Consider the following 15,633-nt stretch of genomic DNA (forward strand, 5'->3'; position numbering starts at 1 on the left):
TTCTTTGGATCTTCTGTCTCTGTAGCATCTAAGTGGGTGATAGTAACATTCCATGTGTGCCTAACGTTTCTTACTGACAATTTGGAAAATTGGTAAAAAAAAAAAGGTGATGCCGTTATTTGGTGTAGAACAACTTTAAACTGTGGAGATCTCACACCTCTGTTTTTCGGTTTCTGTCTGTGAATGCACCACATTTTATTTAAATGATTGGCAGCCTACCCATTGGAGCGAAGGCTTTCTACAAGGTTTAGGATTGTTAGTATGGGATTTATTTGTTTTTTTGTTGTTTTTTTTACAAATACTTCACGATATACAAGAAATGGTTTAAAGAGCGCAGCAGTTTTAAGGTGTTGACTTGGTCTCTAAATTCCCAGGGTATGTCAGGGATGTGCTGTACAAAGAAATCTGCTCCACAAAGGCTCCGTCATGCAGGTGGTCATAAGATTATGCTCCACTTAAATGAGCTTGTGGTCAATAAAAAGATTCTAATACATCAGGAAGTTATTTTATGGAGAGTCAGCTTCATCTCAGATACATAAGTTCTGGGTTTTTTTTTCTTAAGAAGCTAAGCATCCCCTTTCCATATGAAAACCTTACATACAATTTCCATATGGTAACTTGACTTGTACATGCATATTGATTGAATCTGTGATGTTTCATAAAAATGATCTGGTTCTGTCTGGTAAGCTGAGGCATCATGAAATTTATTGATCAACACAAAATGAAAAGTTTCTTGCATTAACATAGTGTTGTTTTGTTTTATTGTCTGAAATGATACACAATTTACCTTAGGTTAATAGTTTGACATTTAAGAAAAAGACTTGTTGCTCACAGTCACAGCAGAAGATAAAATCCTCTATGTGCATGAAATAAGAAGATGGAAGCAGCAAAGGGCTCATTGATTATAAAAGCTGAAAACAAACGTGAACGGCTTATTGTGTTTTAATAAAATTATCCTCCCTGCTCTGTTTAAGCTTGTATGCTGACATTTTTCATCTTCAGCCTGTAAAAAAGATGCAACATTTGCAGAAGATTTGCTTTGTGGAGACTATGTCCCTGATCTGACACATTCCACTGCAAAGATGCACATTTGCAACAGACTTTGTCAAACAATTTTACAAGCGTCACAGCATTATTAATAATTCAATATGTTACTTGCTTGTCATTGCAACATGTCTTTTATTCTGTATATTATGGCTACTGATGGCGTAAAAGTACCATGGTGTCATGATATTACGGAACAAATGCTAGTAGCACCATTAATATCTGCCGTACAAATAACACTAATATATTAACAACATTTCTATTCAGCATTTGATTTTTTTGTTTACTACAGTGCACCTCAGGGCCACCGTAGTTTACACACATATACAGAGATCAAATTAAACTATTGCTTCCAAAGTTAGAGTATCCTTCATTGTAGAGTGTTAGCTATAGACTGGAAAGCATAATTATCACATGTTAGCTAGTCTACTAGCTGGGTGGGTTTCTGATAGATATGTTGGCAAATGATTGTTTTAAGATGCAGTTACACTGAACACAACAACGCCTGGTACTTCCAGAGACTTAAACTCGTTAATATTGTCTCCTTTTGGTGTTCAAGTCGTGTCTCTAGTGGCAACTGGACCGTGATACATGAACCAGTGGAGAAAGAGAAGTGGTCAGGGAGAAACACATTGGCAAGACATGCCGTGTGTTTTCATTTTATGCATGACATGCCAGTTTCAGCGTCCAGCTACAGTGTTGGGAACATCGGTCTTCCTCATTAATATGAAATACAAAGTCAATGCGACTATGAAACGTGGTTTACACAGCACAGAACCCGCAATCTTTAGCTACATACTAGCATATGTATTTCATCCAGATTCATTATAAAGCAGGAGGGAGTCCTCTGCAACAGTAAATTCCAGCACATAAGCTGTATAAAGTTTGCATTGGGTTGGATGTAATATTCTGCGTACACTGTGAGGCGCAGAGCTGCTGTATTGTGTGATAATTAATTCCAAATGTTGCGGCCCCCAAATTAAAGCCAGTGGCTTCAGCACAAAGCGGCAGCCGCTTATCAGCCCGAAACAGGTCAGCGTTTGATACCGCCTTTTTTTTATTCGCCCTCCTCTCTTTCCCACTTCACCTCCCCTCTCCTCGGTCCCTCCCACTCTCTCCCCGCATCCTCGGCGGACAGCGTCTCCCGCTAATCCTCTCGTCACGTAAAAGACGTGGACTGGCGGAGAGAGAAAGAGAGGTGGAGGAGGAGAAGGAAGGAAAGTGGAGACTGGCAGTTCCTCCATTAAAGCCACCACTTCCAAAAAGCATAGCGACGTGAAAGCTACTTGTGTTTATTAACCGTCTTGCTACTGTTTACTCTGAGTTTTCTATCTGTGCATCAACACCGAAGGCCTCTGATATTCATCTCACCATCTGTCTGATGCTGATTTTGGGTTTTTTTCTCTCTCTCTGTGTGTGTGTGTGTGTGTGTGTGTGTGTGTGTGTGTGTGTGTGTGTGTGCCTCTCAGCGATAACTGCAACTGAAGCAGGCTGAAATGGAGCACTTTATGATCTGGTCTGCATTGCTGGCAGATGTATGTGCTAATAATGTACATGTACATGCATGGTTGATATACGAACGTGCAAAATAGTCTTCTTGGGAAATTTAGTGGAGACGTACTACTTATCACCATGCCAGTACGAGCTCACCCATCAGATGATTAACAACTTTAACTGCTATGAGTGGAATGAGTGCTGACTAGTCCATGCAGCACTTAGCATTTCCAGCTTACTTCATCTACATGAATGGGACAGTGAGATTTAAATGCACCCAGGTTTTTGCAAATGTGCATGTTACGATTCTGATTTGAGGAAACAAAACTTAGGAGCCAGTAAGACAGTAAAACCTGGGAAAACCCAAAGAAAACTGGCCAAGAAAATAGCACTCTGTACTCTGTGTGCTTTTCTGTTTTGATGACAGAAAACGGTGAGACTGTAATCTCTACAACTCGTAAAAACAAAAACGACGCTACACAACATCTTGAGATTCTCAGGTCGTGAAAGGGAATAATATATAGAGGCGAAAAATACAGAAGCATTAATCTTGTGCTAGATTTCTAATATAGTAGTCCCGTTATTACAAGTGGAAATAAAAAAGTATTTCTTACACTATTTTATTATTTGTTATTTTATTTAGTACAAGTTCTTCAAATAAAACTGAGATAAATATAGAGCTGTTAATTAGCTATTGGGCAAATGAAAAAATAAAAATAATGTTTTGCACAGTGCATGGAAGAAACTTAAATAGTGTTCTGCTGTGTCAGGACAGAATAAACTACCTTTACCAGAACATCAATTCAACAATTACCAAACCTGTGCCGACATCCAGCCACGAATATACGAAAAGTTCTTTAAAATATCTGTGGTAGTGTGGAGTCGACAGGGTAACTGTTGAAACATGCAGCGAACGATGCATTCTGTCAGCGTGTTGTTCCAGTTCGAAAGGAAACGCAGGAAGCCTGGCAGCGAACGCGGCCCGACGGGGCCCGTCGGCTGTTGTGCTCCGACCAGGTCCCAGCTCGCTGCTGCTGCATGAAAGATGGAGAAACTAATTGGAAATGAACCACAGCTGTGTTAATTAGTTTCTGTTGGCGTCGTTCCCTAAAGTGTTGCCCTCCCCTCATGTCTCCCTATAGCTGAACGAAACAACAAAAATGTTCTGTCAGGATTGATATCCAGATTCTTCTTTAATTGCTTCCTGGATTTATAAACACGCCTTAACGTTCAACGTCACCCTCCGTCTACTTAACCCTCCCTCCTGTTATGTTGCGGGTCAAATTGACCCATTTTAAAGTAAAAAAAAAAATTGTTGGAAGTATTTTTCTTCCATGAAACTTTTTCTATTTGTCTTAATAGGTGCACTCTACATATAAATTGAAAATGTATTCATTTTGCACATTTGTAACCCCTCCTGGGTCTACTTTTTACATAGATACTTTTTACAATTTGACCCTGCAGACAAGTTGAAAGGTAAAAAAGATTTTAAAAAATCTCCAATTCTATATGTTTCCATGTAGCCATGAACCATATTTCACCGCACGCGCACACACAAACACGACACACAACACACATACATGTGCATGTGCACGCACACGAACCCACTTTCTGTCTATTCTCTTCACTAGGAAACTGCGAGAAAGCAGGTATTCATATAACTTTTGACGGGAATCTTCTCTGTTCCCGTGGACAAACTCCACCCACACTGAGTGGACACTCGGCAGAAGTGGAGGAAAACATAAATACTCTCTGCATGACTCATTTATCTCGATTTTAATCAGCGGGTCAATTTGACCCAGAACAGTATGTGTGTTCAATTATAAAGATCACCCATTGAAAAAAAAAATCAAAATGTAATATAGAAAAATTTGCAAAAGATCAATTTCAAGGAAATTATTGTTTTTTGTGTCTAGGTTTTTTTCAGTGGACATAAAAAAATGGAACTTACATTTTTTATGTCCAAATGAGTAAATGAGTAGGTTGTGGTTATTGATCCTTTATTTGTGAGAAATTAAAAAAACATCATTGCACAAATATTGATTGAAATGGTTAGTATTGGAGTTAATATTCAGATACAAAAATGTTTTTGGAGGAATGTTTTGGTTTCTGACACTATTGCATGACTAAACACTGTCCGGGTCAAACTGACCCACAAACATTATTGCTGTTCCTCAGAAACTAACATTAACGGGAGAGTTAATGTCAAATTAGTAAACAAAGTGCCTTTAGAAGCCGATCAGACATCGGCAAAGAACGGAGGAGATCGTAGCAAGTGATCCAGCCTGCCCTCAGGGTTGCTGAATGGCCAACAGATACCAACTCGTCTTTCATATCTTCAGAAATTGGAAAGTTCTTTTAGAGGGCTTCAGACGTAGAATATCTAGATTGAGCACTGAAATGAAATATATATATATAAAGTAGCGCTGTCAAATATGAAGTCAGAGAATCTCCATGTTCTAAATGTACTAAGGCAAATTTCCTGAGTGTGGCTTTCCCTGTTCCCTCTAGAGAGAGTAGAGCGTTTTAGGCAGGAATGCCACCGTCTCCTCGGTAGCGTATTCAACCCCTATAAGCTGCAGTTATGACAGGATGACAGCCCTTGTGTGTTTGAAAATTAATCGAAAGGCTGCAGTTTTTATTTACTGCATTCAGAACGCTCTGCCATTTCTAACAGCCTTTTTCTTTTTCTTGTTTTTTTTTCTACACCACATGCCTACTGAGGCGAAATGTGCAATGACACTTTCCTGTCCAGGAGAACCCTTCTGCTACTATTGCTACACAAACATGTTTCCCTCTGAGTCACAGTTGTCTACAGTCTCTCGAGTGTTTCTCTCTCGCTCGCTCGCTCTCTCTCTCTCTCTCTCTCTCTCTCTCTCTCTCTCTCTCTCTCTCTCTCTCTCTCTCTCTCTCTCTTGATTTACAGTATGCTGCTTTGGAAATTCTCTCATGTTCTCATATTGCTCTCAGTATTTACATTTTGTGATCGTGGGATTCGCCCCACGTATCGACCCTATAATCAGCTTCTGAATGCTTTAGTTTGAGAGTATAGCACAAAATCCAGGTGCCACTTTAAATCAATGGTGTCTAAAGTCAAAAGATTCTTCTGTTACATTTGGATATAAACAGTCTTTTGATTTGTTTTTGTTTTTTTGAAGAAAAAGATTCAGAGATACACATCTGCACCTTCTACTCTGACTTTGCTCAACGCAAATCCATCACGTCTTTATTTGTGAAAATGTAATGACACATGAAAAAGTTTAACTTGACTGAAGATTTATCCAAAGAACTTTGTACTATATTGCGTTAGATTGGATTTTTTTGGTATAATGTTTTACTATCATATACAAAGGAGGTAATGGATCCATAGTACAACTCTCAAGTTCCCACTTCAAACACCAAACTACTGCAGTTACGCAAAATCTTCTTCAATTTCGAACATCTTTTTGGTGCCTCAACATGATAATATTTGTCACACAATCTAAACACTGATGTTGTTGGTCATATGTTTTTCAAGGCCTCCCAAAGAGATACCAGGCATTATTGAGGTAAGTAATGTACAAGTGCCTTTCCTAGAAATGCATGCAATTGTTAATTGCATGCATTCACCACCGGACAAAACATCTTGTTTTGTCCGGTGGTAAAATGGTGCTTTCATTGCAGTGGCAGCTAAAAAAAAAAACTCACTTAGATTTAAGATGTAATAAAGTCTGCAGTTTTATTAATAATCTGATCAAATGAAACATTTAGTGTTATAAATGACTGGTGGTACTGGATCAAAAAGAAGAGCGAAATAACTCAAGAAACTTGGTCACAAAAGGACAAACTATTTCTTTACGTTTGTCCACGTAAACTGTGTGTGGCAGTATATGTGTTGCCACACACTTTAATGTTAAGTCGACCGGGTGAAGCCTTCGGTTGGCTAATCAACTACATTTTCCACTCCTTTTTAAATCTGTCTGACTGTGTGGTTAAAAACCTGGATGGAGATATGTTGGAGTCAGGGAAATGATCGGTTCCCGTTACGATCAATACAAGAGTCTGAACTTCCTCCTGGACTGTGTCCAGAAAGCCTCCTTTTCAACATCTCTGGGATGTGGGGTCATAGTTCAGGTGTTATTTAAGCTTTTGAGATGCTAATCATCTGCTCCCGGGTACAAAAACAGCCTCGTTGCCACGGTTGTTTTTCACTTCACTGTCAGAAAGTAAAAAAGTAGGAGCAAGAATCCTTCAAGCTGCACGGCATCGGAAAGCAGAGGGAATAACTGTTCAAACATACCTCAACTAAAAAAACGAATAGACTAAAATACAAAAAGAACCTCGCCTGAAAGAGTTACTCCAACATGCTGTCGCCATCTGCAGTGTAATTCTACAATTTAAGTTGTTTTTTAAAAGATCCAAAGCTCTTTGAAATACCTTGTTGCTGAAAGGTGCTATACAATTAAAATTTGATTGATAAGCTGATAATCCACTCTGAGTTGTTTAACGGCAACTTTGCTCTCTTCTTCCCATACATTTCATTCCATCCCTCTCCAAAAATGTTTCCATTGTTATTTTATTTTTTACACTGTTGTCTCTCCACTTCCTCCATCGTTGCACCATCCACAACTTTCAAAAACCCACTCGCAGAGAAACCGCCGAGACACCTGTAACTTTGACAAGGAGTTCACCAAGATGGCCGTGGACCTGACGCCGACAGACAAGCTCGTCATCATGAACCTGGACCAGGACGAGTTCCTCGGCTTCTCCTACACCAACCCCGAATACGTGGCACCTAATTAATTTAACACAGTAGAATGGACTTGAACATACAACACAGAGAGGTAGAAAATAAGGTTTTAGCACAAAATTGAGGCAAAAAGAAAAAAAGACGACAAAAATTGTTTGTTTTTTTTCGTGTGTGTTCACCAAATGATTTTTTTCTTTTCTTTTAGGTGTTACTTAGGTTTGAGTTAATAACTAATCCCGGAGATTTGGAAACGAGATGAAGAGATTCCAATCTCTCCATACGAAATCTGATCGAACCCAAAATGAGCACCCCTACAACTGATCCAGTTCTGGTTGCCACCTTTTCATATATTCATTTTACGTTGACTGCAAGAAAAGAATTGATTTTCTTGAGTTAGTCCTCATTATTTAAACATAACAGTTAAAAGTGCTGGTTTTATTTGATTCACTCATTAAATTTTTCCTCATGTAAAATTAGTAGGTCTTAACCACAGCGTAACTAATGTGCCATGATGTTAAGGTAGCTATGTAAAGTTTTGTATGTTTTCATGTCTTTGTATAAATAAATGTACAGTGGTCGACTTTGTATCTACTGAAAGACTCATCCGTGTTTTTAAGCGTTACTGTCGACAGTCATTTTTGCAGCCGTTCCCAGGCTTTCCCTGACATTATCCATCCAGATTGGCATCATGAATGTATTAATATTTTACCCATCAGGCAACAACTCAAATGTCACTCAGCCTGTTTCATATTGGCCTTGTTGAATGCAGTATCGCTCTATCCTGTCTACAGCCGTTCCCAAAACTATGCCCGTATTTATTTGATCGTTCTTCTTGCTGGATGTAATTCGTTCCTCTGCCAAGGCCTCAGCCGCGGCCAGGTTTGTCGTGAACTGAAAGCTCGACCGATGCAGCAGACGCCAGAAATTGTGAGATGCTTTGACAGCACCCGCGTGAGTAATTTCGCAAACGGCAATACGAGCAGCATTGCTGCCATTTTATTTTATTTTGCTTTCTGCAATACATTTAATAATCTGTATTGATTTTTTTTTTTATGTAAGCATACTGCATCTTGCAACAGTGTTCATACCCCTTGAGATTTTGCACATTTTGTCATGTTAGGAACACGAGCTTATTTTTGTCAGGATTTCATCTGCTTTCCAACACAAAGTTGTGTGTTATTGTGAGGCGGAAGAAAAATGCATACGTGGTTTTTCAAATGTTTTACAGATAAAAAAAATTTTTTTTAAATGTGGCGTGGATTTTTACTGCAAGTTGTCTTGATATATTGTCTCTAGGAGATCCTCTTGTGGCTGATTCTTTAAACATGGAGGGTTTCTCCTTTTCTTTTCAAAAACTGAAGCCTGGTCGGACTGAATGGAGAGAGCACATGTAAGTGTCAACTTTTAGTTGCTGCCTCACATCTTCAATTGGATTTGAGTCTGGACTTTTTCTGGGCTATTCTGACATTTGAGTGTAGTTTAAACTCCTGCGTGGATTGTGGAAAACTGGAAAAGTTTTCCTTATGCCTTTCTTTTCTCTCTTCTCTTCCATGAATGCCAAATAATCAGTGTTCCTTGTTCACCCCATTTTCTCTAGCAAACCACCGAAGCCTTCTAAGAGATTTGAAAACAGATTAAATGAAACCGAAAGTTTTCTGAAGCCCCTTGGTTGCCTTGGATTTTATTTAGGAGTATTGGATTAAAATAAATTCAAATGCATGCACATTTTTTAGATTTTGTTTTTGAAAATGTAGGAAAACCATGCAATCTTTTTTTTTTCTCAGCTTCACAATTATGTACACCTTTGTGTTGGCAAAGCCCTATTCAAATACTTGCAAGGCACTGCATGTGCATCTACTGCCAAACTGCTTGACTTTGTTAAAAGAAGGAACATTGCATTAGAAGGCATATTAAAAATTTAAGAAAGTCCTATTTCTATTTGCAAATCAGATTTTTTTTAAAACATTATGCCATCTAACAAACAAAAACAACACAAAAGGAACCAGAGAGTCTGATCCTAGATTAAAGTATTTGTTTGGTGACAGCAGAGCGCTGAAAAATGAGATATTTTTTCAATTCAACACAAACCGTTAACACTTGTGTGCGTTATAAATACCACGTGCCGTTATTGTACACACACCGTCGCAGTGTCTCGTCTTTTGGACGATTTAAGCCTACATTTGTTTCGCTTGGATGTTGTACATGTAAAATACTGTCAGCTATGTGTAGTGACCTTATGCAAGCATTCAGCTGTATATTTTGTTCTAGTGTAATGTGTAAATATCTACCTTAAGTTCTCTTCGGAAACCCCCACAACATAATATTTGTTCTTGCCACCGGCTCAGTGGCAACTACTAAGTACGAATCAGATCATTGCTCTGTGTTTGTTTCTTTAATAAAAGCATAAAACTGGACAAATTAAACAAAGTGAGTCTGAATCCGAAAGCTGAAACAATCAACCAGTTCTTGGGGATGTTTGATTACTAGAAGTACACTTTGTATGCATGTGATGAACTTTCTATTATCTTGCTCCATACAACATGGATTTATTCTTTATTAGATGTAGGTGTGCAATAAATGCTTTATAAGAAGAATAGACATAATTTGTGTTGCTGAATCTATGATATGATTATTATGCTACTTATTCACAGATGTAAAAGGACTATGCCCGGCTTTACTTGTACATATAATCTGCTTCTGAACGCGTCGGAGGAAGAGTCTTCCATTTCTCAATTTGTGTTTATGTGCGGGGAAACTGGTGTGCTTAAATGGGATTTTTATGCAGAACATGAGTTTGATTCCCAGCCGCAAGAGCTCTGTCCATTGGTTGCTTTGGCCTGGATTTTCTCTGTATCTCCTTCTCTGTTCTGTTTTCCAGACCTTTTCTCTGATCTAACCTTTCAGTCTGTCTTTTTGTTTGTTTCGACCTTTTTTTATTCCTCCTTCTCTTCCTGCTTTCTCCTCGTCTTTTCCCTTTTCCCTGACCTTTCTCCCTCTCTGCAGGTTTTATTATTATTATTATTATTATTATTATTTGCAGGTTTCTTCATTTTGGTTCTGACCTATGCTGGTGTATCTTTCTTTTCCCCTCTCGATTATATGCCTTATTAAGGCTGCTCACCGTTAAAATCCACTTCTGATTAGATATCGTTAAGTTGGTGGCCATGTTTCAAATTCTGCTTGGAGTTTTAGTCAAGGTTACGCTCCTAACAACATTTGAGTCCTGCACCTGAAGATGATTTTTCAGAAAAGTTACTTTAAGAGAATGTGTTTTGTGAAGCAGTTAAATTATAGGAAAATATGTGTTGTCATGTTGGAGGAGGTTGTAAAATAATAAATTACATTGAAAAAAACCCTCACTGGCTGTGTTTTGTTTAATCCATTAAATGATTTTTAAATGGGTAGTTGTAGGACATGTGCGGCAATACGGTGCAAGGGACAAAATTTCTGCAAGACAAAGTGAGAAACTTATGAAAATTATAGCTGAGCTTTATTGCTGGTAAAGATAATTTAATAATTGTTCACTTTTTGTTTTTCCACTGTACTGTTGTTTCTTTTCACATAATAAAATATATAGCAACAGACCTTTCCACATTTAACATGAATAAAAAAGAAAGTGCTGTAGAAATTCTTTTATCTATAGTACACCATATTTCTTAGGTTGCAAATATTTTCAATTTGTATATCTAGAATTTCTGGGTGGCTCATGTATTCTCCACTTTTATTGTGAGTTTTTGTGATCGCTGCCTAAATATTAATGGTGTAGAATTTGTGTTATATTGTTTTGCACTCCAGGGATCTACTAAGTATTGATTTGCCACCCAAGATAATCCCAGAAGGCATAGTTATTCATATATTAGCAACAAATAATATTTGGAGTTGTAACACATTTATTTTCACCTAATTCAATCCAAAACTCTGACCAAGCTGCAGAATATGTCAAAAGAAACATCTTTGTCACAAAAAGGTTTTGCAAATTCCTCTGATCAAAAGCGATGTAATAACACCGTTTTAGAGATTGCAGCCATTCATTCCACGATCACACTGCAAAGTCTAAAATATACCACTTCCAGGAAAAAAAATATCTGGATTTTAGTGAAATCTGAGCAAAACGTCTGAATTGGAGTTTCTTTCTTGCTGATCTAAACGAACCTCCAATTTATTTCATTTACTGCATCTTAAAAGCGCTTAAGAGGGGAGCATGACAGTGGAGCTTATTGGATTTATTTCACACCATCTTATTTGCTTGCCCTCTCGTTTCCCTATCTCTCTCTCTCTCTCTGTGACTTTTGCAGCACTACTGTCGCTGCCGTTAAGCAAACATATTAGACACACTTTCACCCAATTGAACGCGTTAACGTCACCTCGCTCTTAATGAGCCGGTCTCGCTGCTTCTCATTCAATTACACGCAATCGCACAGAAAAAAGTTTCAATCACTGAAGGCCTTAATGTCCGGTTCTCTGGTTTTACTATTATTTCTAAACCCTAAAAGCATCCCAGTTGTTTGGATTTTGTGACGTTTTGTCCAGTTAAAACCTGAAAATTCAATGGATGGCAATTGGGATTTTAAGTCATTGACATAGCTTGCAAAAATATTAGTTTTAATAGCAGAAAATGTACTTAGGTTTTCTGGAGGCTGTCGATACAGAATGGAGAGTTTTCTTGTTTTATAAATGTAAAGAAAGCTGTGAGTTTTCCTGTGAAAATGGGGTGAGAGCCAGGTCACCAGGGGGCAGTGGTGAATCCAGCTAGCGTGAAGACAGAATTACCAAAATCAAAAAACTTGGAAGCACCATCAAGTCAGAAATTGTTGTTAGATGTGCAGAGGGAAAGAAGCGGGATTTTAGATTTCGTTTTTGGGAGCAGGAAATGAATGTGTAGGATTGACATAAGGAAGATAAATATGATGCAATTGTTAAGTTTCTTGTTGTCAATAAACATGTATCTGGAAAAGACATAAGAAACGTAGATGTCTTTGGATCTTTTTATGACCTTTTCTGGATTATTTGTCCTTATTTTCAGCTAACTCCAGCAAAATAGCTGTTGACGGGTTATTTTTTTGTTACCACAAGGTCATAAAATGTACCTTACCTTTATAACAACCATAAACCAATACAATGCTCATGCTCCCTGACCTATTCCTTGGGGTCTCCGTCTGCAGAGACCACATAAATCACTTCTCTGACATACGAGCATCATGCCAGCATCGTTCCACATCGCCATATGTCCCCTTCTGCCCTGAAGACGGCTCCATCTGCCAAAAGACACACAAAACAAAGAAACACATCTGCACATGCCTAATACTCGCAACAGATTTATCAACGTCCTGTATCCGTCAGACACCCTTTACTTCTTCCTCTTCTTTTTTCCCTCTCTTCAACATAGTTTGTTGTTTGCTCACTAATTTCTGCAAGCTTGTCAGATTCCTCTAACTTTCGCTCCTCCGTCCTCCCCTCCTTTCCGTCTCCCCGAGATTGGCCAGAGGCGAGGAAGGGTTCCAGTTCACTGAGCAGAAACCACACCGTCTTCCTCCTCTTCCTCCTCCTCCTCCTCCTCCCTTCGACGGCCGCCTTCGTCTCCCTGTCTGTCTTCCTCCTTCTGCGAATAACTTGGAATAACTGGGTGCACAGGAGTAGTGGGGATGAAGAGAAAAAGAGAGGAAGGGCAAGGAAAGGACACTTTAGGTGACTGCAGACTTCTTGTCTGCTTGAGGAATACAGAGTGCAGTGATCATTAAATCAACCAATCTGTTCAAGCTTCATGTGACCAGAGAGGTGTGATAAATTTTTTTGGGGGGAGGATATATCATGTTTATGAAGTACTGCTACTTTAACCTACTGTGAGTAACTTTACTGAATGAAGAAAAAAAACACGATTTATTCAAAAACACACCAAACACAGACCTGTGGGATCTAAACCTAACCATTTATTCTTACGTTTTTTTGGGGGGGGGTTTTGTATAAATCAGAATTTGCACATAACTTTATATTTTTGGCTGTCTGATGACAACATTTGAAAATATTAAATCAGATGTTATAATCGGCTACCCAGAACTTCAGTAGACGTTTTTGCCAAATACATTTTTTTGTTTTTTACCTTTACTTAATCGTAGGGGTGAGAAGTGTGCTATGTGCGGTCCAGGCACATGGTGGCTTCTTACAGCTCAAAGAATTAACTATGTAAATGTTTAAAGGAAAATGGAGGGGAAAACCTACAACTCTTCTTAGGAGCGTTGGACTGAGAAGCTGTTTGTATGAGAGCAAACGCCAGTAAACGTGCAGCTCCACCAGGCGCTTGCTAGTCGCTGCTGCCGCTAGTCTGGTGGAGCCGAGTTGTGGAGGGGTGCGGTTGTGAGTCAAACTGGTTTTGCAAACACTTCACTTTGAGTCATGTATTAACTGTTTAGGTCAGGTTTATGATGAATATTTTTTTCATTGTGTAGTTTACCTAATATCTTTAAAAGAAAACATTTTAGGGATGCGACAAAAATTTCAAAAGTAAGCATTTTGAATATAGTTTTTTTTTTTTTTGGTGGTAATTTGCTGCTCTTCACTGATCTGCTACTGTTGCTTTATTTACTGTATGGGCATTGTTTTAAAAAATAAATTTGGTTTACTTTTTTTTAAAGCCACTGCTACCTTCACATGATAAAAAAAAAAACCAACTTGCTTCAAAATTCTTAAAGCTAAAATCTGAATTTTCATAGAAATCCAAGTTAGGCAGACTTAGAAGCAAAACTTAAACGGAGTCATGAACTTGAAAACCTTCTGAAGTGTACTTAAAATTATGAGTTTTGCTGTGCCTTACGTCTTTTTTTGTCTACAGTGATGCGGACTCGCTGGAGTGGAGTCATTAAAAACGGTCTGTGGCTCTTTAAGTGGCGTCTCTGCTTCTCTCTCGGGCGCGATTCTCCACGCATCGCTTGCCAATCTCTCACTCCCCCTCTCTTGTAGCTAATCAGTGCGGTGCAGGGGCTGCTGGGAGGATGCGAGAGAGAGGGGGAGAGGAGGAGGAGGAGGAGGAGGAGGAGGACGGAGAAGTGAAAGGGTGGCGAGCGCAGTTTGAAATCAGCACCAGGGACAGCTCCAGAGGTGCGTTGAATCCGTAGCATGGGCATCCACATCACCCTGAACCCTTTAGGAAAGACAAAAAATCCAAAATATAATCGATACCTAGTTTCATAGTTGTCATAATGAATAAATTAATGCATCTATTTATAATAGTGGAGTTGTGTTAATAATTAAATGAGTGATCAAACCAATAAATGTAAAATTAGTCATTTACATTTGGTCAGTTTCATGCCTAAGCTAACCTAGAACGCTTCTCAGATTGTCCCATGTAACAACACAGACCTCTGGTTGCTGCACTCACCAACTGTTAGAGTAAAGATCCGGCCCACTGTTGCATGGCCTGGATGAAAGCCTATTCATCTGAATCTTAGATGTTAGGTTAGGAGTTCACTTTCAACACCTTATAGTGGATTTTCCCATAATGGTTAAAAAGCGTAACATTTGGAAAGCATTCCTTGATCCCCAATCTTTGATATTGGGACCAAAGTCTGTCACGCCACAAGTGTACTACTAGCGATCCCTGCCATGGTGAAGAGATGTCAATGATAACCACCCATCAAAGTCCACTGCAGTCAGAGTTTTGGGAAAAGTTTCATCTACTCCTGTCATTTTCAGCTGGGCAATGTTTTAAAGGCATCAGCAACCTCTGCCCCAGTGATGGACTTGCTTGTTGCCTGCGTTCCGGAGTCGTCCTCCACATTGAGGAGTGTCTCAAAGGGCTCTTTCCACCACCTGATCAGGTCCCCAGTCCTGGGTGCTGTCCCCTGGTATTGCTATTGAGTCATCAGATGATTTGCCAGAGTTTCCTTGAGGCTGACAAAAAGTACCTCTCCATAACCACTCTGAATTTGCCTTAGACCCCGGTATTAGTTCCTGTAGCCAGAGAAAACGCATTCCTTCTGGCCGAGACACAAGCCCTGAAAACATAATTTTCTCTATTTGTATGTGAAGGTGTATTTATTTTGAAGTTTAGTTAGTGGCACATTTGAATTACTATCTTTATAATTATTTAATTTACACCCTTTTGGAATCTCCACATATAACGGAGTGTAATCCATTCTGGCTGTGTTGTGAAAATGTTTGTGTTACAATCCAGTTAACCCTTCTCTTGAGATCTCTGTGGCAGGCGGACCTTCACGCTTCTTATACAGCCAGAGTTGCGGTGGTGGGCGGGACCCAAAGCAGAACGGAGGTTTGCGATTGGCTCCTGGCATGCGCTGCTTTTCCACGCGCCCAATCCGCGCCGATCAGCGCTGCCGCGGGCGGAGCTTGAGGCACGCGCGGTTAATTTTAGT

General features: G+C 39.2%; 1 protein-coding gene across 1 annotated transcript in view; it reads left to right on the plus strand.

The window, feature by feature from the left end:
- Window positions 1-10,613, plus strand: part of prkcbb (protein kinase C, beta b) — a 93,008-nt gene extending 82,395 nt beyond the window's left edge. The window contains exon 17 of the mRNA XM_028042145.1: window positions 7,168-10,613. Coding sequence (XP_027897946.1) covers window positions 7,168-7,320 — 153 coding nt within the window. The 3' untranslated portion in view covers window positions 7,321-10,613. The remainder of the gene's footprint in view (window positions 1-7,167) is intronic.
- The last annotated feature ends 5,020 nt before the right edge of the window (window positions 10,614-15,633 follow it).

This window comes from Xiphophorus couchianus, chromosome 16 (genome assembly GCF_001444195.1).
Source record: "Xiphophorus couchianus chromosome 16, X_couchianus-1.0, whole genome shotgun sequence".
In the NCBI taxonomy this organism is placed as follows: domain Eukaryota; kingdom Metazoa; phylum Chordata; class Actinopteri; order Cyprinodontiformes; family Poeciliidae; genus Xiphophorus; species Xiphophorus couchianus.